The 26688-nt window shown below is 39.6% G+C and overlaps 2 protein-coding genes across 2 annotated transcripts; both read left to right on the top strand.

Moving 5' to 3' along the window:
* Positions 1-426: 426 nt before the first annotated feature.
* On the top strand, positions 427-2422 carry LOC139473833 (uncharacterized). The gene is made up of 4 exons (XM_071256598.1): positions 427-556; positions 808-891; positions 990-1568; positions 2331-2422. The coding sequence occupies exons 1-4, from the start codon at positions 427-429 to the stop codon at positions 2420-2422; spliced, it is 885 nt and encodes a 294-aa protein (XP_071112699.1).
* A 21048-nt stretch (positions 2423-23470) lies between these two features.
* On the top strand, positions 23471-24469 carry LOC139473570 (uncharacterized). The gene has a single exon (XM_071256228.1). It carries the CDS (start codon positions 23471-23473, stop codon positions 24467-24469), a length of 999 nt encoding a protein of 332 aa, XP_071112329.1.
* The last annotated feature ends 2219 nt before the right edge of the window (positions 24470-26688 follow it).

Raw genomic sequence — 26688 nt, 5'->3', positions numbered from 1 at the left:
CATGGTCCCAGATCCCATGTGGTGGACACCAGACAGGAAACACACCAATGCATTCGCATGACCAATGAGGAATGGCTAAACAGATTGTGCCAGAACTGCATCGGATGTGGACGGCGGTGGGATTATTTTAGGAAGGAGCAGTAGACATACCGCATGTTATAAAGGGAGATCTGTAAGGACATAGTTATCAGAAGAATTTACAGACATCTCGATTCAAAAGTTGGTTTTCAAAACAGAGTGACTATCATTAAGGTGTGTCTCTTGTTGTAAACACGAGGCTCACAGCAGTGGATTGTTGTGTAGTTAAACATACACTATTTAGCAACAGTGTATCTCATGTGCACAATTTCTTCAGAAACAAGAGGATCTAAAATCATCCTACAAAGTGGCTATCAATAGTGGAACCGTCATCGTGTACTATAGATCATGTCATCGACTGAAGGTGATGATTCTGACGGTTCCGGTGCCTACTTCTCTGAGGGAGATATACCCTGCTCACTCACAAAGAGTGATGGCTCCGAGTCAGATACAGAATCTGAAATGATGGATTTGGAAGGTACATATAGATGTGTGTAAAGATGCTACAGGCGTTTTCATGTTCAGGTTAAATTGTGACATATATAGCAAAACTTATGACACAAAGTGCAGATATGCTTCCCATTATGTCATATTTGTTTTTAATTTGATAACCTATATTGAAACTGTAGTGATCCAGATGGAACGTCCCCTGTAGTAACTGATTTGCTGTATGTAATGAAGAAGAGGCGGTGGTATTTGTTTGCTGATGTCCCCGTGTAATGCTTTCAGGAACGGACATGCTGCTTGCCCCATTCTATCTACAAGGTGACGAACATCGCAATATTATTGCTAATGGTTTAAGTCCATCAGCTGGTAAGTAATTCAATATAATATGAATTTAAGGTAATATTCAATGATATAATCTATTTATTGTAGTGTATGGTAAACTATTTGTTTTGGTTTATGTTCAGAGTCCTTCATCCTGCCTGGAGAAATGTCGCACCATTTACAAACTCGCCACCCGGACATACACAGTAACCTGATGCAGCTCCATGGAGGAAGAGGGTCCATGGTATACGTCCCTGCCTCCGTCACCAACTTCCATCAGCTCAGTATTTCTCACCCCAGGCCAAACAGCGTCTTGTTTGATGCATTTGTATTTCATCCCTCAAAGCCAATCATGCTGCTCACCTTCTCAACACACACCAAACCAAGAGTTTCCCGATACAACGCCAGCGTGACTAGAGCTGCCATGATGTTAGTGACCTCAAACCTTCAAGACACAACCACGTTTGTCCGTGGTGTGATCGATACCGCTACATGGGAATGTAAAACTCTGTTTGCGGAAACGATTAGAGAATTTGAAACATCTGCAGAGACCTTTTCTGTTCCTATTTCCCTACAAATGAATGAAAACAAATGCAGAAGTGCTATCAAGGTTTTGCTTAATATAGACTCAAGCCAAGTGAACTCAGAAGGAGAACCAGAAGAACAACGCCCATCAGCCGGGATGCCGGTGTGTCTGGCAGAGAACAGCAACACGTTCAGCGGTAAACATAATTCTTCAGATATATTATGATTCCATTAACATCTTACACTGTTTAAAAAGCCATCATACTTGTGCCATGTGCGTAATTATGTTTGCATTTTAATGGAAAGGCAGAAGCAGCCCCGTCCCACCTTTTCTATAATGCCCGAAACCTTTCCTATCTGAAACATTTACTGCAAACCATTTTCATCAGTTGTCAATCTATATTAATCTTTGATTCATCATGTTGTCTTGGCCCAAACAGTTCTCTTTTGTGGGTTCAACATTTTTAGTAAATGCTACCAAGTAACTGATATGTCTGTGGAAACACAGCATCACCGTCCTGTACGGCTGCTGATGCTGACACGTTGTTGAAGTGTCAGTTTATTCTGTTTTGACCATGGTGAGCTAGGTGTCAGCGATGAAGAGTCCGTTGGTCTTTCTGTAGTTGATGCATGACTGTGTTACTAACGGCAGAATTCAGATATAAATTTTACACCCAAAGCTTCCACGTGGATCTGACGGCTGTTGTTCATGTGATACATGTTCAATCTATCATACGATTGTCTGAGTGGAGACTTCGATCACCACGACACCAAATATGTCAACCAAAATAGTATTTCCATCTATTATGATCTGATGTTATTGCAAGCAAGAACAACCTCATCCAGTTATATTGATTAGTAGCATTAGATTACATAATAGTGATATTTTCTTTTCTTCTGAGTATTTGTTGGTCTCAGCATAGGCGATGTTAAATAACTTTCCTGCTTTCATTTTTCAGATGTCCTTCGACGTGGAATTTTAACATTTTTTGGAAAAGCTGTCAGGCAAAACATATTTGAAGGTTTATTTCCTTACGCGGAAAAATCATGATCTCACTTTTTCAAACAGTATCCGGTTATCAAATTTCCTGGGGTTTAGTCCAGGAGAGAGAGAACCATCTACTACTCGCCTATACGCCATTCTTTCAAAGAAACATAAATTTCAGAATATATTACTTTTCTGGTAGACCGCCTCCGTGGTCTAGTGGAAGAACGTCCGCCCGGAGAGCGAAAGGTGGGGGGTTCGATACCCGACCGCGTCAAAAAGTTAAAAGATGGTACTTGTTGTTACCCTGCCTGGTGTTGGGAATTAAAGGGCTAAAACAACAACTGGTCGGCTCGGAGTCCGTATACTGTGTCTGCGTAGGGTATTAATTCATGTTAAACTGCGGCATGGTATCTTAGTGGGCTAGCACTATACAATCGGAATGTGTCCAGACGAGTACAAGCAGCCACACACACGTGCATGCACATCGCTATGTACATGCAATAATCTTGGACGCGACGGTGAACAGCATTTTCACCTCACTGTGTTGTTTGAGTGAGTTGGGTTAAAGGTCGCTTGACATGATTTCAGGCAATTCACAACATATTCGCCACTTACGTGTATTGTCTTGACAGATAAGGGCCATAATCAATGTGAATTTACTTTCGACGCCCTAAATCACGTACGTTTTGTAAATTAATAGTGCTACAAATACAAGTGTCTATAACTCCGCACGTAATGATAAGCTGTAGTCAAAGACAGGTGTTTGGCAGATTATACAAATGAAAACAATTATGGCTGTATATTGCGTTATCTGTACAAAGATGAAACTTCAGAATTAACAAATATCCAAGTGTAACTGCATTTGTGACGGCAGTTTTGGGTTTGGCTTGGCGAATTTTCCGTCTGTGATTGGAGCTGTCTTACACCAGAGCCTCAGTTTGGCATACTGAGAAGTGTTGTAATTTCTCCTTAACATAGAACAGATGGATTGAGGATAAATGATGACATCAGAGTTGCAAGCGTTCCAAGATTTATTGAGATGTAGTGTGACCTGGAAGTTGTTGTTGTTGTTGTTGTTGTTGTTGTTGTTGTTGTTTGAACCGAGCCGGGCTTGGGCGTGGTCTTGACATTCCAGTAACAAGTGAGCAATGGATTCAGGTTGATTGCAAGATGGACAAATCTGAGGCGTGAGATGGCAATTTCAACTTTCCTTTCCTTTGAGTTTGAGTATGGCTTTTGGTGGATCTTGGGTTGAGTTTTGTATAACCATCTGACGATCTTCTTTGCGTTCCGCTGGGCTAGTCACCTTTGAGCTATGGAGACTTAGATTTTGCTATTTATCTCTAGTTTACAAAAGGAATAGGCTGTATCTCCGCTTTGTCTAGAGATAGCTTCATGTGTCTGCTTTTTCATTTTGTCATCACAATTGTGACTTTGGATGAGTCCTCATACTAATATCCCAGATGGCTTTTGTGGGGGATTCTTCCGAGCTAGGGCTTCATCTCGGGTGTTATTTTTTGGTCTTGCCATATCTTTTTAACCAAAGGGTTTGATGTTCGTCCCAAGAACGATAATATTGCCTGCTCTCCTGTTAGTTTCAATTAGCGCTCTCCCGTTTCTACTTGCAGTGTTTCTAGGGAAGTGCCTGTTGCTGCACCTGTGTCTAGCATTAGGGCTTGTATTGTATTCTGTCTAGGCGGCTCACAACCATAGTCTATTTTTTATCTGATATGTGATTTGTAGCTGAGTGTCCCTCGATGTGCCCCAATATGTACCTGAAATTGCCCGTAATACGTTCAGGTCTTTTTGACATCTGTTTTCCATATATTCTATATGTTTGTTTAGCAGTCTGATTGACTGACTGAGGTTGGGGATTTTACGTGCGCTTTCCGAATGCAAGCGTATGTTGCACACGGGCCCGACAGGCCATTTAATGTATTTGCCAAATATGAAGGAAGGGATTTGTGCAACCCAAGAGACGGTTTAGGGGTTGCTTATATAGGAGTTTAGCAGTCAAACTGCACCTACTTATAGAGTGGAGGGCCGCATATAGTTTTGAAGACATTGTTATAATTTCTTGTCACCATTAGTTCAGTTCCTTTGTTATTGCATGTGTTGTTCCTGGTTGATACAATATTATCATAGGTTACCTAACTTATGTCTACCTACAGTGGATTATGGTAATAATAAAAACACAAAGGCTGGCGTTCAGTTGAGCCGGCAGCATTTCAGACTTACCGCCGACTTGTCAAGGGGAATACCGTTGTTAAAGTACTCACGGAAATGAAAAAAACAACTGTTTTTCTCAATTTAAAAATCGACACAAAGTGTTACGTAGCTGTAAATACGAAATGACAAAACAACTCGAAAAGTACTAGTCTGGATTTGCTAGTTTGATCTCAGTGTACAATACAAAATGTACTTTACAGGAGGTAATTTGTCGGCACTTTCAACATTCAAAAATAAAACTAAGTCCAAATTGACATAGCAGAAACAGACTATAGGCATTATGCACCTGTTCTCACCTGTCGTCAAGGTGTCATAGGTCACCTTGATCTACTTACACCTGGTTATGCCGTTTCACAATAGTCTGTTTTATTCACATTTTTACACACTTTTACGTGTAAAAAGGCATAATTACATTTGATACGCTGTATTTGTGCCACGGCCCAATTAATACTAATTTAGTTGTTTGAATATTTACATATTTTGTATATTAACTGCATTTATTTAAGATCTGAGGTCGAAAAAACAGGTTTTTTTCATTTCCGTGAGCACTTAAGTCAGCGTGTCAATCTGGAAGTGACACGCAGCCGGGGACTGTAATACAACTAGGCATCTATTGTCTAAGTTATGTCTCGCGGCATGTTTTCACAACCAAAGTAAGGTACTCCCATTTATTGAGACCTCATCCGCGGTCTCTTGGTAGAGCGTTCGCCCGGAGGGCGGGCCGCGTCACACCAAAAGATGTTACAAAATGGTACTTGTTGTTACCCTGCCAGGTCTGGTCGGCTCGGATTCAGTATACTGTGTCTGACTGTCCGGACTAGTACAAGCAGTCAGTCACACAAGTGCATGCACGTCGCTATATAAGTGCAATAATCTTGGACGCGACGTTAAACCCCATTTCCCCTCACCTCACCCGTTTATTGATATGTCTGAGGTTTGCCTGCAATGATACGTTTGAGTATTTTATAAATTTTGAATATTATTTTTATATTTTGATATGAATTATTAAGCAAGTGTTTGCACTATGACAATACTACAACCAGCCTGGATCCGCTTATGTGCCCTCAAATGAGTATTTACATTGAACATTCTCGTAGCACTTGATGTTAGAAGAGAAAGATTAGTTCTCTTTCCTTAATTCCCACAGCTAACACGCCAGTGAATAAAAATACATAGTCTTAGAAGTACTTTTGGTTTGATAGTTGTGTTGAAAACACATCCCCCGATCACTCAGTGAAACCCGATCACTCAGTGAAACCCAATCACCCAGTGAAACCCGATCACCCAGTGAAACCCGATCACCCAGTGAAACCCAATCACCCAGTGAAACCCGATCACCCAGTGAAACCCAATCACCCAGTGAAACCCGATCACCCAGTGAAACCCAATCACCCAGTGGATTATGGTGTTTAGAGTGTTATCACCTGTAAGATTGCCATTCCCTGGCCGTGTATACTTCTATATTACAGCTTCACCTCTCATCTTTCACGGAACGGATATACAATGTGATAATAAGTTAGTTATTCCAATCTATTTTTTAAATATTTTTCATACGTATACTAGCCAGCATACATTTCCAGATTGAACAGACCCGGAAGTGTTTAACTTACTCTGGATGTCTACAAGTGCAAGTGGAACTCATTACCCTATGAAAGGTTCATCTGTAAACTTATATTATCTGTTGAATGCATTTTGGCGTGAAATAAAGTTGATCAAGTAACTTTTCAGTTAAATGTTCATGTTTTGGTTTTGAGGATGCACCACTTGGTACACAAGAACCTTGTAGATCTCCAGAATTCAAAATGAATTCAATCACGATTATGTTGTTTTTCAAATGAGCGGGTACCACACTATCTTGTTTGTGGCACTTATTCAAACATTAGGGGCTTAGGGGTTCCTCTTGGTAAATACAGAAGGGAAGTATAAATGCCACTACTGAGGGAAGCAAGGCGTTCTGGCAAGAAAGCGCACATATCTGTAGATAGACTCTTTATTGATGATGTACCTGAGAAACCTGCTATACCACCCCCGTATACCGGACCCCCAGCAGAGCTCATCTGCAAAACCCAAGCCGAGCCGCGCGTAGGAATACGCAGATGGCTAGAACGCGATCACACCATGTCACCAGCCTGTCACCAGCCTGTCACCAACTATGCCCGACCACATCCAGCCAGTGTGACTGCCTCTGACAGCCATAACAGTCACTGCAGGATAATCCGGTGAGGCAATTTCATTCTGTATGCTGTAGAGTATCAAATACTGTTGGTAACTGCGATAGTCCGCTGTCAAGTGTAGACCACATGGTGTGTGACCCTGTGTACATAGTGCACAGGGAGGAAACTTTTCATTATGTTTTATGTCATACCCCAATTGGGATCACTAAGACACTGCCTGACTCCACTGTGTCAGCTGATGACTCTGTTTGTATGAAGTGGGTTGGTGATGAAACCCCACACTATCACCATACCGCAAACATGATGCTGTCGATGCGATCGAGACCAGTGATGTTGGTTGCGCTACACTCAGTCGCAATCTTCAACTGGGACTGAGAACAACGGAAGATTATGCCATAAATATGAATAGTGTTTGCAATATTGATGACTCTAGTTTTAACACTTCCAACGATGGGTCTCTTTAACTGCCCAACATACACCATTATACTGTAAATACATGTATACCACCACTAAGCATTACTAAGGACAATATCCAAGCTTCTGACAATCGCCCTACCTCTTTACACTTTTTAAATTTGAATGTGTGTTTAATAAGGAGGCGATTAGAATACCCCGAGTTCATGGATCTAATTGATAACAATGATATACTAGGCTTCCAGGAAACCAAAACTGATATATTGGTTATTTATATCCATATTGAGGGTTACCATGTCTACCTCCAACATAGAAGCAGTGCTTTAAGAAAATCAGGAGGTATCGGTTTGGCAATAAATGAAAAATATGCTAAATATGCCCACCCCATTGAGGAAATGTGTGAGTATATTCTCTGTCTTAAAATCTCTAAGGAGCTATTTGAAACCGAGCAAGACCTGTATTTAGGAGTAGTATATATTCCACCCGAAAACTCTAAATACTTTAATGAAGTTGAATACTATAAACTTGAACAATCCATATTACATACTCTATCCTTGAGTGATTATGTTGTACTGATCGACGATTTCAACGCTAAAACTTGTAACCTGTGTGACTATTGTACCATAGAAAAACACATACTTGATGAGTTGGATATAGACATAAATGATTTGAGATCTGAACTCGAACCTCAAGCAGTACTCGATGATCTTTCTCTTCCAAGGGTAAGGTCGTCAAAAGATGCATCACGAGTTTATAACTCGGGTTCAAAATTGATAGAACTATGCAAGAATCAGAAATGAGCGTGTGAGTCAAGATAAAATGGTTGTCTGGACAAGAGCGTGGTCGATTATGTAATCTCGTCGACAATGTGTCTTCCTTTATTAAAAGATTTTGAAATTAAAAGTTACAGTTCATTGTTTTGATGTACATTGCTCAATGAGGTTTTCTCTAGATAAATCAAAATGTTCGTAAAGTCTAAACGGCACTACAAATACAGTGAAAAATAAGACGGGCTGTGAACCTAAGCCCAACATATTTGAGAATACTAAAAGCCATATATATTTTGATAATATTGATAAGACCAATCTCATTAAAATCAGATCTTAGGTCTCGCTACCGCTAAACAAAGATCTGAGGACATCCCATTGGGGTCACGTCAGAACGACCTTTCATCCGACCAATCAGAGCGTCGCTTATCAGATAATGAAAGTGACAGTCGGAATGTGATATCTCATCATGCAGTCTCGAAAACTTTAAAACGGGGTATTCCGAACGATAGCTACGGGCTTAACGACTGAATCTATACAATCTAGATCATATTAGCCATTCGAGAATGTTCTTTTGTTCAGGTTTCAAATTTTTAAGCGAGAATTTGACAAAATGTTTCGAAGCGTAGTCGCCAATTTGAAATTAGTGCCGTAAAGCACGAGAAAGCTGCCTTCTGATTGGCGAATGTCGACTTCTTGCCAGTAATTCCATTGGTCGGTCAGAGTTCGCGAAAGGTCGGTCAGACGTGACCCGTAATGGGATGTCCTCAGATCTTTGTTTAGCGGCAGCAAGAACTATGACATGTAAGACCCGTTTTATTACAATTTAGATCTTGATTATCGAGCAGATCGTCCTGACTCGGCACCAACATTTTGTTTGAAACAAAAGCAAGTGATACAAGAGGTGGAATCTGATTGGTCCATAGGAGAGGCTTGGAAGGGACATAACTCGTAATAACCACTGGCGGCGCTGCGATCGAGCCCAGGAATCCCAGCCTCGTTCGGCAAGGGTGGAAGCTGGACTTTTAAAGTCAGTTAACTCTCTTGCCTCGGGAAGATGGCCTAGACCAGACAATCCAGTGATTGACATCATTAGCATCGATCCACGCAATTGGGACCGATGACATGCATGAGACAGCGAGCCTGACCACCCTATCCCGTTAGTCGCCTCTTACGGCAAGCATGGGTTGCTGCAGATCGAGAATCTGTAATGGGTAATCTACTAGTAGCTATATACCTATGTTCAGAGGGTCAGGGCACGTTGTCAAAAATGGAAGCAAATGTCACCTGAAGAATACTGATATAAACACCATAGGTGAAATGCTGCGCTTCCTCTTAGATTACATCTACATAACATTCGGTGAGGTGAAATAATGTTTAGCGTCGCGTTAAAGATTACATAACGCCGTGTGTGTGTGTATGTATATGTGTGTGCGCACGCGTATGTGTGTGCTAATCCGGACTAATGCCGGTTTAATGGTGCCAGCCTATTGAGATACCATGCCGGGAGGTCAACATGGATCCCACTCAGACACAACACAGCAATGCCAGTCATCTGGGGCGGACGTAAAATCTCTTACTTAGGCCACGTGTTGGGCCGGTCATTTTGTACACCGGGGAAGAGCTTTTTCACGTACAAATGTACTGCCCCCATGCCCCCCACCGGGCTGACTACGGCACTGAAATAATTACCCTTCCCTTATGCTTGTCATACTTAAAAATAGGATCATGATATAGCGGACATTGTTTCTTTATGTACACTATTTCCATGACCCTCCCTGGAACGATAATTTGCAAAAGCAATATCATAACACTCTATCACTAAATACCAAGATCTCGATTGAGATTATTTTCAGGTTTAATTCAAATTTTCAGTTTTGTCTGTATAAGGTGTACATTTCAGTTGCAAACTACTCCACATCGGGGCAGAACTGATGATGATTATTATTTTATCTAGGCAGGTTAATGTCACTCAGTCTGCAGCCCATTCCTATTTCTATGATGAAACTTCGGGGAACGTTTTTAAGAAAAGTACCGATATGCAATCCCTGCACCGACGACGCTATTCCAAAGGGGAAATGATAAGAATAATCCAGAGAAAATACAACATTGATCATCGGAAGTCTGCCGCTATTTATGAAATCTTTATAATACTTTATTATATACTTCAGTGTGAAAGACCGAGTTTTCAGAAGTTGAGAAAAGTGATATTGGTACGTCACTGCGGTGAACATAACACTTCGACGGAACTATCGACATTAATTAAGAATATATGATATCTGGCACAGAGTATGCGCCGAATATGTGGAATCTGCCATACATTTGAGAATCCGCCACGGATCAGAGTCCTACACATGTAATTTAACTTATGAATCATTCATTCTACCGGGTTGTGAATCAGGTCAGCCTGTTGCCATGTTAACATTGTCTAATGCCAACAGCCAAACTATGGGCAAAGGTTACTGGAAACTGAATACTTCACTGCTCCGAAACGAAGGTTATGTGAACCTTGTACCTAAAATATCAGAAGAAACAAAGAATATGATAATGAAAACAACAACTAAACATCCGAAATACGATAGGATTCACCAATGGAAATCACATAGAGGAAAGAAGAGAAAATACAAAACAGTTATACAGTATATGTACTAGAAAACAAGTATTCAACGTATTGATGAAGAATCTTTTGCTGTATTATCAAAATACAAAGCAGATTTAGAAATCAATAAGTGTGGAAGAATCTAGAAAAATACAAATTTAAAATAAAATCCAGTGGTATGTAGAGGATGAACAACATCTAGTTAAAAAACTTTGAAAACAGAAATTACACAAGTTAACTCATAAATATGCTAATTATTGACAATGGAGAGGTAATAATTCAAGGAGATATGCAAGAGAATAACCAGTTAAGATTATCCGCCGAAACAGATGAATATTTGGCGTAAGGAGCAAAATAGCTGTGAAATAGGTGTTCTCGAAAAGGATAAACATGTCCTGCCCCACAGGTATAAAGCACCCGCCATTCTCACAATTTGCATTAAACAGTAGGCACTTATCGCCAGGCGCCGCACAGCAGTGCTTTTACTGATAGTGTTGAAGCCCATAAAAACGATGTGTTAATTGTGAAGTTACGTTTGTTGTGAACAAGTGAATAGATTTTCTTGTGAACAAGGAAAAAAACAACAGAATTTCAAGAAATATCAAAAGGAGTAAAAACATAAAAAAATACAAATAGCCCGGGTAATCATGGCTTCCGTGTCAATCTCTTACAACTTCTTTAGAAAAGATTTAGACATTTGTGTTACAGATTTTTCACACACAAAATTAATAACAATAAATTAACCACAATGATAAGTAGGAGTGTTATCACACGTATCCCATATCAAACAAGGACAGACACACTTTGAAGAATTGGCGGTCAATATCTCGACTTAAGCTACTTTATAAAATACCAAGTACGTGTACAGCCAACACTATGCATCTAACTCTAAATACTATTAATTCATGGAAACCAGACAGGTTTCATTCCAGGAAGGTCACAAAATCACCAGTTACCAGTGATAACATCAGACTGTTTGAAGCAAAAAAACGAGAAACCAGTTATTATCTGTTTTGAAAAAGTGTGTCCCAAAAGTAATGATGAAATAATTTGAAAAATATGGTTTTGGCCCTCAGATGTATTCACATATTTACTAATAATACTACGTCTTGTGTAATATCAAATGGTCATTTGTCATCTATTTTTTATAATGAAAAGGTCTGTAGACAGGGTGACCCAATATCACCTTATCTTTTCACTTCGGATAATGAGAAAAAAGGATAGGACTAAAACATAAGAAATATAAATAAGCACAATACCCAGGTAACCAGTATGGCCACCGACCTGCCTACGCCTGACTGAACACAGTGTCCACACAGGGAACTGCTTAATCCCTGATGATAGAGACTCTAAAACTCTTTTGTATCATTCGGCAAAAGTGGTTATTCCCAATGTGGCGCTTCTCTGTGTGACCCTTTGTCGAATTGCACAGAAGGGAGCTTAGAGCCTCTAGTACCATGGTTGAATCAATTCCCAGTGTGGGCACTATTCAGTGAGGCGGGCGGGTCGCGCAGATCGTCAAACAGGTTAAATAAAGCGAAGGTTATTTCATAGTGGATGTGTTGTAACGAAGGCGGCCATTGCCCCTAACACCCCCTCACGTGACATCCCCGTCTACCTGTTCAAACGAGTACAAGAGGACAGTAAGCCGAGAGTTTCAAATATGGACCGTGGATAAAAGGATTGATTACTAAAACAAGGTAACTCTATGTCCTTGCAGTGGTGTTTACAGTACTGTAACAAACTGTTTTCTATATTGAACGTATCAAAAATGTTTGAATGTGTTATTGCATGAACTGTTGACCAAAAAATGGCAATGCGCTCTCCAAGGTGATCGCATATAGCAATTAACTGATATTAACTGTGTGGAACCGTGCCTATATCACCCGTCTCCACCCGTCTCCACCCGTCCTATCCTCAAGGTCACACGCCTGTCTCTATCGATCTCTGCATCTGTCGCCAGCACGGACCATTTGATAATGTCAGAGGATAAAGGCCAGGTATTTTATCAAAAACAATATATTGTCTCTGAAATTGCTTGAAAAAATATGCTTTCTCGGGCAGCGTTGGTAAATGTTCAATGTTCTAATTTTGCTTCATTATGCCAGTCTGTCGCGCATGTTTGTCAGTCGACCGATACATACGATGCACAAAGGAATATCACATACTACCCCTGCTTTGATTACGAATTATGGCCCCATTCTTACCTTGACGTTGGGCATAAAGTAGGGAGTTCGAGTATTATTTATTCAGTACCATACAGGCCACAGTCCCTTTGTACAAACTGTATGGCATATGTATGGCAACATTCACAATGATAAAATACGTGTTCTTTCTTCTTTACTATGATACTGATATTTAGCGATATTAATAATCAGCTTTGTGTTAGTTGTAGATAAAAGAATATTAAACTTATGGACATTTGGGTGTAGATAATATTTTGAAGGAATATAGAGATGGCGTAGGTGAGTGTATGAAGGGCACACTAGCAGGAAATGAAACTCGTCTTCTATTAGGCCAACATGACATAGTTTGCAAAATCTTTCTTCACGAAGGATGTTAAGTTTTCTACCAGTTTCTATTTCCAGCCAGTGTGCTCTGCATCTAAACCTTGACATACATGACCGGAATTTACTCACGGTTACACAATACAAATATTCTTCACACTTCAACGTTAATTTAAAATGAGAATAGAAGGATATTTTAGAACTTTTACATAAACTTCTGTGTCATAGTTGTTAGAAATTGTCTTTCAAACATTGCAAAAACATCGAAGTATATACCTGTGCATGACCTGGTGATTGTGATAACCAAACATGACCGAATCCGAGAGACAATAACGTTGTTCTGATACAAGTAACCCAGTTCTTCTTTCCTTGACTATTGTATAAATACAACATATCATAACTCTTTTTGGGTAAACGGGTACCCGGCATACACATTAAACGTAGCCAACATTTAAAAACTCTCATCTTTGCATTGATATGTAAAGGGAATCTGCCACATTCACCCAATACAGCGCTGCTTGATGTACGCTGTTTAACATTCAATAACCATTTACACGCATATAAATGAACTTTCTCAACTTCTTCTATTTTATGAAATGTCCATATTTCTGACCCATACAATAGCATAGGTGATATCTTAGAGTCAAATAATCTGACAAGAAAGTTTGGGGAATAAGACTGTAAACAATTAATGCTTTTTAATAGGTTAATTAATACAATTGTAGCTTGAACTGCCTTGTTAGTTAAAGCTTGTGTGTCCATGACAGCCTGCTGCCTAAAACAAACCTAAATATGTATACCCTTGTGTGAGTTCCACAAGTTGTCCATTCAAATATCATTTTTTACTAAAGTACTGTCGGAAATGCTAGAAAACTGCTTTTCTGGCTTCATTTAATAAATACGATTCATGGGACTATAAAAAGATCATATGTCAAAATAACGTGAATTGCCCTAATCTAGCCTGTCCTAACTGACACTGTGATTACCCTTAAAATGTACATTTACAGGAAGAATGATGATCAACTTAGAAAATATCCGTGTGTTGTCATGCATGTATGAAATGACCTATAACCTGAGGTCATTACCTAACACCTGTCCCGAGCTGATGACCTCACACCGTCCCGTGCATTCTCGTAGGTGGGGGGACCATGGGAGCTTTTTGTCCATCTGCCAATAGCCGCATGTCGTCAGTGGAATGATTCACCAAGGTAAATTATCTGGACGCCCTGACTGTGATAGTTATGAATGGTTCGGAGATAATGTGACCTCATAGACAGGATGGAATATTTTCCCCTGAAAAGTGTTCGGTCGTCGCCACGCGCCGTGTATCGAAATCCCATCTCTTGGAGAGCAATAGTGCAGTCCGGGAAACATCAATTGTATCTTTAATCCCTCCCAAATTTTACTACAAGTCAGGGTTACACTTCTGCTCATAAAGCTTGTACACTATACGCCTAATCACCCTGTATCAAAGCTGTCTAATATCCTTTTAAGCCCCAGTTTTGTTTTTGAGACCACCCCTATACCTGTTTTGTTTTCTTATCATACAGTAGACTTGATAGTATGAATTGAAAATACCATAGCTAGGGCAATTCGGTATTTCACCCTATCTAAATCAATAAATGGTTTCCCCCTATCTCTCTAAAGTGTAAAGAACTTGTATACATTTCCCATTACAGACTCCATATCGTGTACCATGGTTATGGCTATGCAAGTGTAATGTAACATGCATCATGGGAGCAATGTTAACACAAAAAAACGCAGCGTCATTTTGTCATTTTAGAAGTTGCACATCTACAATTTTCTCAAAATGATTTTTGTTTGTGGAGTAGATGTTTTATGAAGACTACATTATTATCATTATAACGGAGTCATGTGCGCATATTTCTATAATCCGTTTCAGACTTAAAATAAATGTGATCTTCCTGTTTTCGTTCGAATTTGTCTCCTGTAAACTTGTCGACAGGACTCCTTGTGACGGAAAAACTTCAAACCACAGGTAGGGCGATCGGTAGTTACTCGATATTTCAATAACAACAGACTGAAAAATTATATCCCTTTTCAACAGGCAAAAAGCAGTTTTCTAGCATCTCCGACAGTACTTTATCATTCAGCCACCCAGTACAATTTCAGTTTTTTCAATATTAACCAACATACTCCAGTCCACACAATACTTATGAGACAGATAGTTCCTTCTGTAATCCCCTAATAGTGTCTGAAATTAAAATCAAATCATCTGCAAAGAGCAATACAAAACCTTATATAATATCAGGATGTAGTACTTCAGATAACTGCTCCTGTTCCATTGTGTGTAAAAATTCGTTTATGAAATTGTTCACACAATGTGGACTATGGAAATCATCTCTACAGACTTGTAATACGGTTCCCTATGTGTGTTTTGTCAATGTATAACACTCCATACAGACTTGTAATACGGTTCCCTATGTGTGTTTTGTCAATGTATAACACTCCATACAGACTTGTAATACGGTTCCCTATGTGTGTTTTGTCAATGTATAACGCTCCATACAGACTTGTAATACGGTTCCCTATGTGTGTTTTGTCAATGTATAACGCTCCATACAGACTTGTAATACGGTTCCCTATGTGTGTTTTGTCAATGAATAACGCTCCATACAGACTTGTAATACGGTTCCCTATGTGTGTTTTGTCAATGAATAACGCTCCATACAGACTTGTAATACGGTTCCCTATGTGTGTTTTGTCAATGTATAACACTCCATACAGACTTGTAATACGGTTCCCTATGTGTGTTTTGTCAATGTATAACACTCCATACAAACTTGTAATACGGTTCCCTATGTGTGTTTTGTCAATGTATAACACTCCATACAGACTTGTTATACGGTTCCCTATGTGTGTTTTGTCAATGTATAACGCTCCATACAGACTTGTAATACGGTTCCCTATGTGTGTTTTGTCAATGAATAACACTCCATACAGACTTGTAATACGGTTCCCTATGTGTGTTTTGTCAATGAATAACGCTCCATACAGTCTTGGAATCAGTTTTTCGACTTAAAAACCCGACCTCAAAATAAATCCGATTGTTCCAATATATTATGACATATAAGGAGCTTTTTAGAAATATAAAAATATAAATATGTTTCACATATGTTGAAACGGTTCACATGACTACGACATGGAGCTAACATTTTGCTTTGGCTTTCCGGAACTTAGGTTCGATAACCTACCAAGAGTTGTAAAATGTATTAAAAAAATTGAACCAATCATCAGTTTCAAAATAGTATTATACCCTCATTTATACATATTGTGTTCCGGACATTTCAGTTGATAGTTTTTTCTAACCGATCAAGCAAGCTGATGTTTCAGTACTGAATATTTAGAAAAAAACATGTCGGTTTCATGCCTTAGAATGTGAAAAAAATATCTTAAATATACGAATATAAGAATTTACACAGTTTCATAAAAAAAAAAACATCTCCATAAATATTAACGATCAATGCTATTTTGTTCAGTATATTATTATTGAATTTCCTGATTACATTCATATTTTCCAGGTATTCGTCGATCATTTAAAAAAACATATGTACCAGATGATTATCAACTGACCTCGATATGACTTTGTGATGTATTAATTAAATATCTACCAGCTGTCACGACAGCACTGATATGTGAAGACAATTCGCTTTTTCACAACCAGTACTGTTTTCACAAACAGTGATACCAGTATCAAATTGATGCGGGGATATATTCACGGGGATAGATATTCACGAGGGTGGGGTGGGGGTTGATGGGGGTTGATGGATTATACATACCAAGAGTATATCTACTATCTAGTGCGGGTCTAACTGTGGATATGTACCGGGGATGGGAAGTTGGGTCCTCCAGTGTGATCTGGTCCTCCGGGTTATCCGTGCATACCCGCATCTGATGTCAAAGAGATGACTGACAAATACTGTTCCTAAGACTGGCTATTGGATATTCGGTATGGAGATGAGATATTTTATTTCGATTATAACTTAGTTATACTAATGAGCCTTGATTTTTATCGTTTTTTATTTTAGACAATAATATAACCATTTTTTTGTGTTAGACTTCTTTTTTTAAACCTGAGGCATAATTATTTCTGGGACAACTCTTTCTCGAATAATTCCCAACCCAAAATGAGTGAGGTATCTTTGATCTTCTAATGACTTATCTGTACAATTAGTCGGGCTTGATGCAATGTAAGGGACCTTATTATTCAATTGTTATGTAATTTAATATCTTATTAACTATACCAGTTTTGTAGCATTATATATCCGAAACAGCCTTTGTACACAGTAACATATCTTACATTGGCTGATAATAGTGTAATTATTTCTTTGTTTTCTGAACACCTTAAATTTTAACTTCTTTAAGTGGCATTTAGAAGTTGGTGTGATGAAGTAAGACAAGTTCTATGGATGAACAACTTCTTTGTTACAATTAATTGTAATAAAGAAGTTGTTCATCCATAGAACTTGTCTTACTTCACCTTAAATTTTTACGGGTTTTAAATATTATAGTTTGTTTTTTAACGCCACATTTAGCAATATTCCTGCTATGTGTCGGCAAACTGTAAATAACTGAGACTTGACCAAACACACCAGTAATCAATATTGTGAGAAACTAACCTTTTCTTTCTCTGTTTTGTTGTGTGTGTGGGGGGGGGGGGGGGATGGGGTGGGGTGGGGTGGGGGTGGGGGTGGGTGCGGTTGCAGTTGCAGGTCTTAGACGTGATAGGCGGATCCAGAGTGACCGCATCTCCTCGGACCGACACGCACTCGCATACACACACACACGCACAACACTACACACACACACACACACACACACACACACACACACACACACACACACACACACACACACACACACACACACACACACACACACACACACACACACACACACACACACACACACAAACACACACACACTGTATATAGGAGATGAAGTAAGACAAGTTCTATGGATGAACAACTTCTTTGTTACAATTAATTGTAATAAAGAAGTTGTTCATCCATAGAACTTGTCTTACTTCACCTTAAATTTTTACGGGTTTTAAATATTATAGTTTGTTTTTTAACGCCACATTTAGCAATATTCCTGCTATGTGTCGGCAAACTGTAAATAACTGAGACTTGACCAAACACACCAGTAATCAATATTGTGAGAAACTAACCTTTTCTTTCTCTGTTTTGTTGTGTGTGTGTGGGGGGGGGGATGGGGTGGGGTGGGGTGGGGGTGGGGGTGGGTGCGGTTGCAGTTGCAGGTCTTAGACGTGATAGGCGGATCCAGAGTGACCGCATCTCCTCGGACCGACACGCACTCGCATACACACACACACGCACAACACTACACACACACACACACACACACACACACACACACACACACACACACACACACACACACACACACACACACACACACACACACACACACACACACACACACACACACACACACACACACACACACACACACACACACACACACACACACTGTATATAGGAGAAGTACTTCAGGGTGCAATTAGAAATGTTCTTTGTACCAGGTTGTCAAAAACATGCACAGACATATACACACATAGCACAGACACACATATCGTATGTTGCATTCTTGGAAAATGGGCGTGGTATTGAATATGTTTCTTATTAGAAAAAGGCGTGCTAGAAACCTGTAATAGCTTGTTGTGATCCCCGTGACGACGTGTCGGGGTGTGCCAGCACGATTCCTTTGCTCGTGGCTTTCACAAAAGCGGTAAACGCTTAAAGCGATCATCACTTACTTTGGAGATTTTACGTGCGCTTTCCGACTGATACGTATTTCGCACACGGACCTGGCTGGGCCATTTAATGTATTTCCGAAAGGTGCGAAAGTGGTTTGTGAAACCCAAGGTGGGGCTTTATGGGTTGCTTATATAGAATTATGGGATTTTGAGATTTGGAATATGGTCATTACTTCGAGCTGTTCAAATAAATAACTGCGACAAAACATTTCCACATTCATAAGATATCTCTGCCGAGTCCATTGTGCGAATCCGATTATATCATGAATATGTGATTAGGAATTACTATAATATCGTGATGATAGGAGATCTCAGCACCCAGTCAGCAGCGAGTGCCCCGGAAATTCCCCCGAGATACCAGGAGACCACTGAGATCACTCATGACCGGCTAGCTTCGGGGGTGGCCAGACTGAATAGGGGTGTGGCCAGGGCAAAGGTGTGAATGGTGTCCAGGTAAATTTTACGACACCTCACAGTGACAGTGAATGTAACCAGGACTGTGATGACACAGCCACTGTTAGTTTCATTTTTTGGAACGTTTCAGGACTTGTATATAGGTTAATGGACAATGACTTTATTTCATACCTACATCAGTTTGATATAATTGGCCTCACAGATATATTTACAGAATGTGAGTATGTGTATAAAAGTGCAGACAAATTAGCAGACCATGGAAGAGGTGAGGTGAAATGGGGTTTAACGTCGCGTCCAAGATTATTGCACTTATATACCGACGTGTAGTACTTGTGTGTGTGTGGCTGCTTGTACTAGTCCGGACTGATGCCGATTTATAGTGATAGCTCACTGAGATACCATGCCGCAGTTTAACATAAATACCCCACTCAAACACAGTATACTGACTCCGAGCTGACCAGTCCTTGTTTTAGCCCCTTGATGCCGAGCGCCAGACAGGGTAACAACAAGTACCATCTTTTAACGTGACCGGGGATCGAACCCCGGACCTTCCGCTCTCCGGGCGGACGCTCTACCACTAGACCACGGAGGCGGTCAGACCATGGAAGACTCTCTGGTGGAATTACAATTCTGATTAAAAGGATATTTTATAAGAATCTCATCTCTATTAAGATAACAGAAAATGCTATTTTCTTTGTATTTGACAAGTTTATGTTTGGTTTTATCACAATTTCTTATATGCATGTGCTTACATCCATGCAGAAGGTTCCACATGGTACACTAAGATGTCAGCAGATTGTAAAAATGGAATCGATATGTGTCACGAGAATCTGTATAATATTTTAACATCTGAAAATGACATGTATATTCTCTGTGGCGGAGACTTTAATGCCTGCACAGGAACAAAGGCTGACTTTATTGAAGATGTAAGAGTTGAACAAACAGAAAAACATTGCCAGTCGCGTTACGACTTTATACTAGATTATTTTAAAGAACCACGTTACTCTGTGGATAAGAACATTAATGCCTTGGGTAGATCTTTACTAGATTTATGTTCAATTTTCAACGTACATATCATGAATGGGAGATGTGGATCAGCCTCAGGACGCGGAGATTACACATGTATTGGATCACTCGGTGCCAGTCTTGTGGACTATGTAATTGCATCATCTTTTATATTTGACTATGTAGCTGATTTCGAGATTTCATCACGTGCTGACTCTCCACATCTTCCAGTTTCTGTGACTTTACGGACGCTTCATCCTCACCCATGTAGCAACAATAGTTCTCGTTGTGATAGAGTTTCTCATTATAAGTTTGTTTGGGATGTTCAGCGCTGTGAAACTTTCAGAGAAAATTTACTTACAGATGAGGCACAGACTGTGTTAAACATGTCACAGGAAGAAGTGTCCGTCAATATTAATAAGAGTATCGATTGTATGGTTGAGGCAATCTCGAAAGCTGCCTGTGAAATGAAAAGAAAAGTTAAAAGTTCTAATTACTCGGAAAGGGTTAATAAGTGGTTTGATAGAGAATGTGAAGAATTGAAACGACAGAGGTGTAAGTACCTAAATAAGTTTAGACAACTTAAAGACAGGGATTCATTACAACTCTATAATGCAGCAAGAAATAAGTACAATGCCATTTGTAGATAGAAAACAAAATAACTACTTCCAAAAACAAAGGATACTCTTAGCAAACAGTATAGATGACTCAACCCAGTTCTGGTCAATATTAAGAAAACTTAGAGGAAAATATTCCCAGGGCTATGATATCAGTTCAGGAGAATGGGTTTCTCACTTTAAAACTCTTTTCGAATCAAATAGTAATGATATGGATAAGGACCATGTACATACTACAGAGTTTGACCGAATTCGTGAAACCGATGATGTCGTAACTGACTTTTTAGATTCTCCAATTTCTTTTCAGGAAATAATGAATAGCATAGATAATTTAAAAACAATAAATCGCCAGGAATTGACAAAATGCTACCGGAATTCTTCAAACACTGTTTAGATATCATAATACCATATTTATCACTTGTTTTTAATCATATTCTACAGAGTGGGAATTTCCCCGAATCATGGACGGTTGGCATAATTGTCCCCATCCATAAACATGGTGTTATTAACAGTACCAATAACTACCGAGGTATAACACTTTTAAGCGTCTTTAGTAAATTGTTCATATACATTATAAATAAAAGATTACAGAATTGGGCAGATATAATGGGGAAAATTAGTGAAGCACAAGCTGGTTTTCGACAGGGATATTCTACCATCGATAATATTTTTACACTACAGAGTCTAATAGAGAAATGTCTTAGTAAAAGAGGTAGAAAGGTTTATGCACTTTTCGTTGATTTTTCAAAGGCGTTTGACAGGGTAGATAGAACAAAACTATTGACAGTGTTAGAATCGCACGGAATTAGCTTGAAAATGAGTAATCTTTTGAGAAGTATATACACCAATGTTATAGCCTGCGTGAGAAATAATAACGAACTGTCAGAAAGTTTTGCTATTGGTTTAGGTGTTAGACAAGGCTGTATAATGAGTCCGTTTCTATTTTCTTTTTTCATTAATGAATTAGCTACTTAAATACAAGACAATTTCTCCCATGGTATTTAGTTACATCCAGATCTTACGGAATTATTTCAGACATTGCTCCACGACAGTGATTGGTTTGCAAAGGCTAATTAATGAACATGAAAAATAAAATAAAAATGTAAAGAATGAAACTTAGTTGTTAATAGAGATTAAAAAACAAAAGTTATAGTCTTTAAAAGTGGGGGAAAACTAGCATCAACTGAAAAATAGTTTCACCATGGAGAAATTTTGGAAACCACATCTTCCTATAAATATCTTGGTGTTTATTTCACAAATCAACTTTCATGGCATTTTCAAGTCAATCAAGCTGCTATACAAGCTAAAAAGGTTTGGACTGGTATATTTAGACAGTCTCCATTTCTGAGAGACATCTCATTTAGACCATATTTTAAAATTTTGATACAAAGATAATTCCAATACTACACTATGGTACTGAAATCTGGGGTATAAAAATTCATGATCAAATTGAAAAAGTACATTTGTTTGTGTGCAAGAAATATTTAGGAGTTAAAAATAGTACGTTCAGCATAATAGTATATGGAGAAACGGGACGATATCCACTGTATATTCAATCCTACTTAAAAGTTATTAAATACTGGCTTCGCTTGATGAACATGACTAATGATAGAAACCCTAGGAAGTGCTATGATATGTTAAAACTCTACGACAGTACTGGAAAACGTAATTGGGTAACAAACGTAAAAGAATTATTATTTATTACGGGTTTTAATTATGCGTGGTATAATCAGTGTTTAGAATCATAACCGCTCTTTTTAATGTCCTTCACCCAGAGACTAAAAGATATGTATTTGCAGAAATGGCTAGAATTTAATGTCCAAATCAAATATAGAATCATGAAAAGTAATATTGAAATTGAGGCGTACCTCTGTAAACTTGAGTTTAAAAAAATTAGAATTGTACTAGCACGATTTAGATGTTCCTCTCACAACCTGTATATAGAGACTTGTAGATATAATCACACTGATAGAAGAGACAGAATATGCACATTGTGTAACACAAATTCAATTGAGTTTCACTTTCTCCTGGTATGTCAAGGTTACAAACATTTACGTGATGAATATTTACCATCTTTCTACTCTGTACACCCGAATGTCCATAAGTTTGTAGATCTTTTAACTTCATCTAATGATACTATGTTATGTAACCTATCAACATATGTTTATCACGCGATGTCACATAGAAACAGAATTGTTAGTTAACAACCACGTCACCTACATGTAAATACACATTGTACTATAGGCCTGTGGCCTTTTATGTACTGAATAAACTGATTGACAAGATAGGAGATCCTACGAACCGTCGATATTGACCCACACTCACTCACTTACTCACTCACTCACCATGATATAAGCCTGTCCTTCAAATTGTGTAACGTAATACCTTTGAACGACCGCAGATAAACATCTTTATGGTCCAATATTATTTATTTTATTTTTTATTGAAATTTATTATTATGATTGTCTTTAATTTGTCTTACTTCACTGAAAACCGTACGTTGCACTGTGTCTATGTCATATTCTGGTGTTGTCTACTTTACAGGCATCAGCTGTAACCACAGATCAAGTCAGCCACAACCAGCGATGACGATGCAACGCCGGAAGCCTTTTGTCCTTATGATGCTCACTGGCGCATGCATCCTGCTGATCCTAGAACACGTTGTGCTGCCGCCTTTCACGAGTATGATGGGAGCTGATACTACGTCCAGACCTAGAAAGACGTGGGAGAAAATTGACTGGGCCCAGCCCCGCTCAAGTTCTGGCAAGACGCAGGTGTACAGATTCAACGGTAGTCAGATGCAGAAACTCCACGAGTTCTGTACGTGGACCGTTCACCTGGACTGCGTTCCTCTGAGGACGTCGTCGGGCGCGATACCGATACATATACACGACGTCGTGGTCGACAGGTTTGTGTCCAAAACTTTAAAGGAGGTTGGGACATGGGAACCAGAAAATATCGATCTTATTGGCTCGGAATTGAACAAGGACCCTGAGCTTGGCTTCATGGATCTAGGATCTCATGTTGGCGCCTACTCCCTGTCTGTGGCCAAGTTCGGGAGGAAGGTGGTATCTGTAGATCCGCTCATAGAGAATGTCCAGCGACTGTGTAAGTCTATTCAGAAGGGTGGCTACACAGACAGGATGACCATCATATTCAACCCTCTCGGGGCAAACAATAGCCTTGTCAATTTCAAACGGGAAGTGGACAACGTTGGCGGTACAAACGTTGTGGCGTCGTCGGGTTCGTCCCCTGCATCACCGTGCGAGGAATCAGCAGACTCGTTTACAATAACTCTTGACGACACCTTGCCCTATCTGCCTTTCAAGAAGGCAGTTATAAAAATGGACATACAAGAGTACGAATACTATGTTATCTCAGGTGCCAAGAGGTTTTTCAAGGAGATAGATGTTCCAGCAATTCTTATGGAATGGGTACTTATGAAATCAGATGTCAATGGAAACAGACTGGTAGATTTATTATTAAGTTTAAATTATTCTGCCTACGAGCCACGTATTGGGGGCGAAAAACTCGACCCGAAGCTATTCAAAACTTGGCCATATGATGTTATATGGAAAAAATAGATTTTTTTACCATGAATCTTCTGCCACGACCACTACTAATACTAACGCATGACCATCAATGGTGTATACACTCGTGTGCCACGTGCTTGTCACCTAGCCATACATTCCCAGAGTTTCTTTGTTTTTTCAGTGTAGAATAAGTAGATAAAGTATCACCACATATAATAGTCAATCAATATGTATATAGTAAATGGAAAATAATTATTGCCAGTTAAGTACGAATGACTTTTGTTAGGTATTTCAAAGCATATTCTATACAGTTAACATTAGAAAAAAATACAAATTGTCTTAGATTGTTGGTGAATTCCTGATTGTGTCAGGAGGCACAGGTGTCTCAGTCGTCTAAGGCCAGGTTTACACAGTGCCGACTATGGCTCCGGTTTGAGATCAGACAGCGCTACGACACGAAGTGAAAAAGTCGGATTACTATCCTCAATGATCTGGAATGTCCTTGCATCGTCTAAACGCAGTCGTATACGTTCGTAACAGAGTCCTACGGATCGGGAAAGGTTCAGAGAGGTCGGCCAAGCACTCCCGACAGTATGGTGCGTCCCGTAACATTCGGAAAACTCAGTCGATTGTGTCTAGTCGGAATACAATTGTGACTATGTCGTGACAGATTCTGCTGAATCAGATCAAAATCGTAACAGTGTCCTGTGTTGTCCGGACTACGTCCTGTGGATCGGGACGCTGTCGTGATGAACGAGCATGAATTGTTCATTACCGTTTCTTGTCGATTGAGTCAGATTGCGTCCAGATCTTGCCGAATGCAAACCGTCTTTGTCGGTTCACTATCCGGTCACGGTCTGATCTCTGTCGGATCGCATTCGGGAGAATCGGGACGCTGTCGTTTTTGACCATGCGGAAGATACAATTCGGGTCGGATTGAGAATGGGAGAATCGGTACGAATTCGGGACTCTTCCTGAACCATATCTGATTGTTTGTGAATTTCCCGCCACGAATCACAGGATCTTGATCAGACCTTAGACAAATTTTAATCGGGAATGGTCCTATCAAGGACGGCAGTAAAAATCCTGAAAGTGTGACTGAGGCCCTAGGCACTGCTACATCATGTGCAGAGTAGCGTCCCTTGGGCATGCCAGACATCTTTGTCTATAGGTTCGAATCCCGCTTCGCCCCGATTATGTTTCTAGGTTTGTCAGCACCATACCCGTGCTCGCCGGTTTCACCAAAGTGGTTAACGTCTGAGACCTTCATCACTTCGGGCTTTTCTCCCACATTATGCTGACACGTTGTGATATAACTGGAATATTCTTCAAAGCGGCATTAAACTCAACTCACTAACTCAAAGAAAATGTATTTATTTCGCATCGTCAATATTTGCGACGGTTGGGTACTGTGCTTCTTTAAGTCCCATTATGATAATCATGATCATCATCCATCATCACGTATAACATAAGTTCCAAATAAGTTCGAATGAAAATCAATTCAACATCGCAAAATATGAATGCACTGAGCGTCTGAACTTGTACACAACAACATAATCTATCAACAAGGATGAAAAGTAAGCATATTTACTATAGACTGGATTGAGAATCCATGATATTTATAAATATATTTACTTTCACGACGAATGTATTAAACATACTTACTGTTCATCTGTTTATAAATATTATGTTACTTGTGTATAGTGCTACCTGTCGATTCCCAAATTGAAACAATATGTTAATCCAGGAATGTGTACGTAAAATAACTCAATGTGATGTGATCTTAATGCCTGTGGTACTAAATGTGCGGGAGAGGCGGAAACACGCTACTCTCCCCTTATATACAGTCCGACTCCCTTCCGCAGTGCGGAGTTGCGTCTCTCGGGCACGCCAGAAACCTATGATTGTGGGTTCGAATCCCAGTTCGCCCCGATTATGTTTCTAGGTCTGTCAGCACCATACCCGTGCTCGTGGGTTTCACCAAAGTGGTAAACGTCTGAAACCTGCATCACTTCGGGCTTTCCTCCCACATTAAGCTGACACGCCGCGATGTGACTGGAATACCGCTAAAAGAGGCGTTAAACCCAACTCACTCACTCACTCACTCCAAAAAACAACAGAATATTCGATACCACCCCACGGTATACCGGAAGTTAACACACCACACTGGTCTCTAAATATACTTACTTCCTGACGACTGCTAAGATTAAATGGCACTAATTCCCGACGACTAATCACTGTCCAAACACAATGCAATGAGCGTCTACCGG

This window comes from Haliotis cracherodii, unplaced genomic scaffold, assembly GCF_022045235.1.
Source record: "Haliotis cracherodii isolate W230 unplaced genomic scaffold, xgHalCrac1.p SCAF_3, whole genome shotgun sequence".
Lineage (NCBI taxonomy): Eukaryota > Metazoa > Mollusca > Gastropoda > Lepetellida > Haliotidae > Haliotis > Haliotis cracherodii.
The sequence above is the reverse complement of the archived record's forward strand: the minus strand, read 5'-3'. Positions and strand labels throughout refer to the sequence as shown.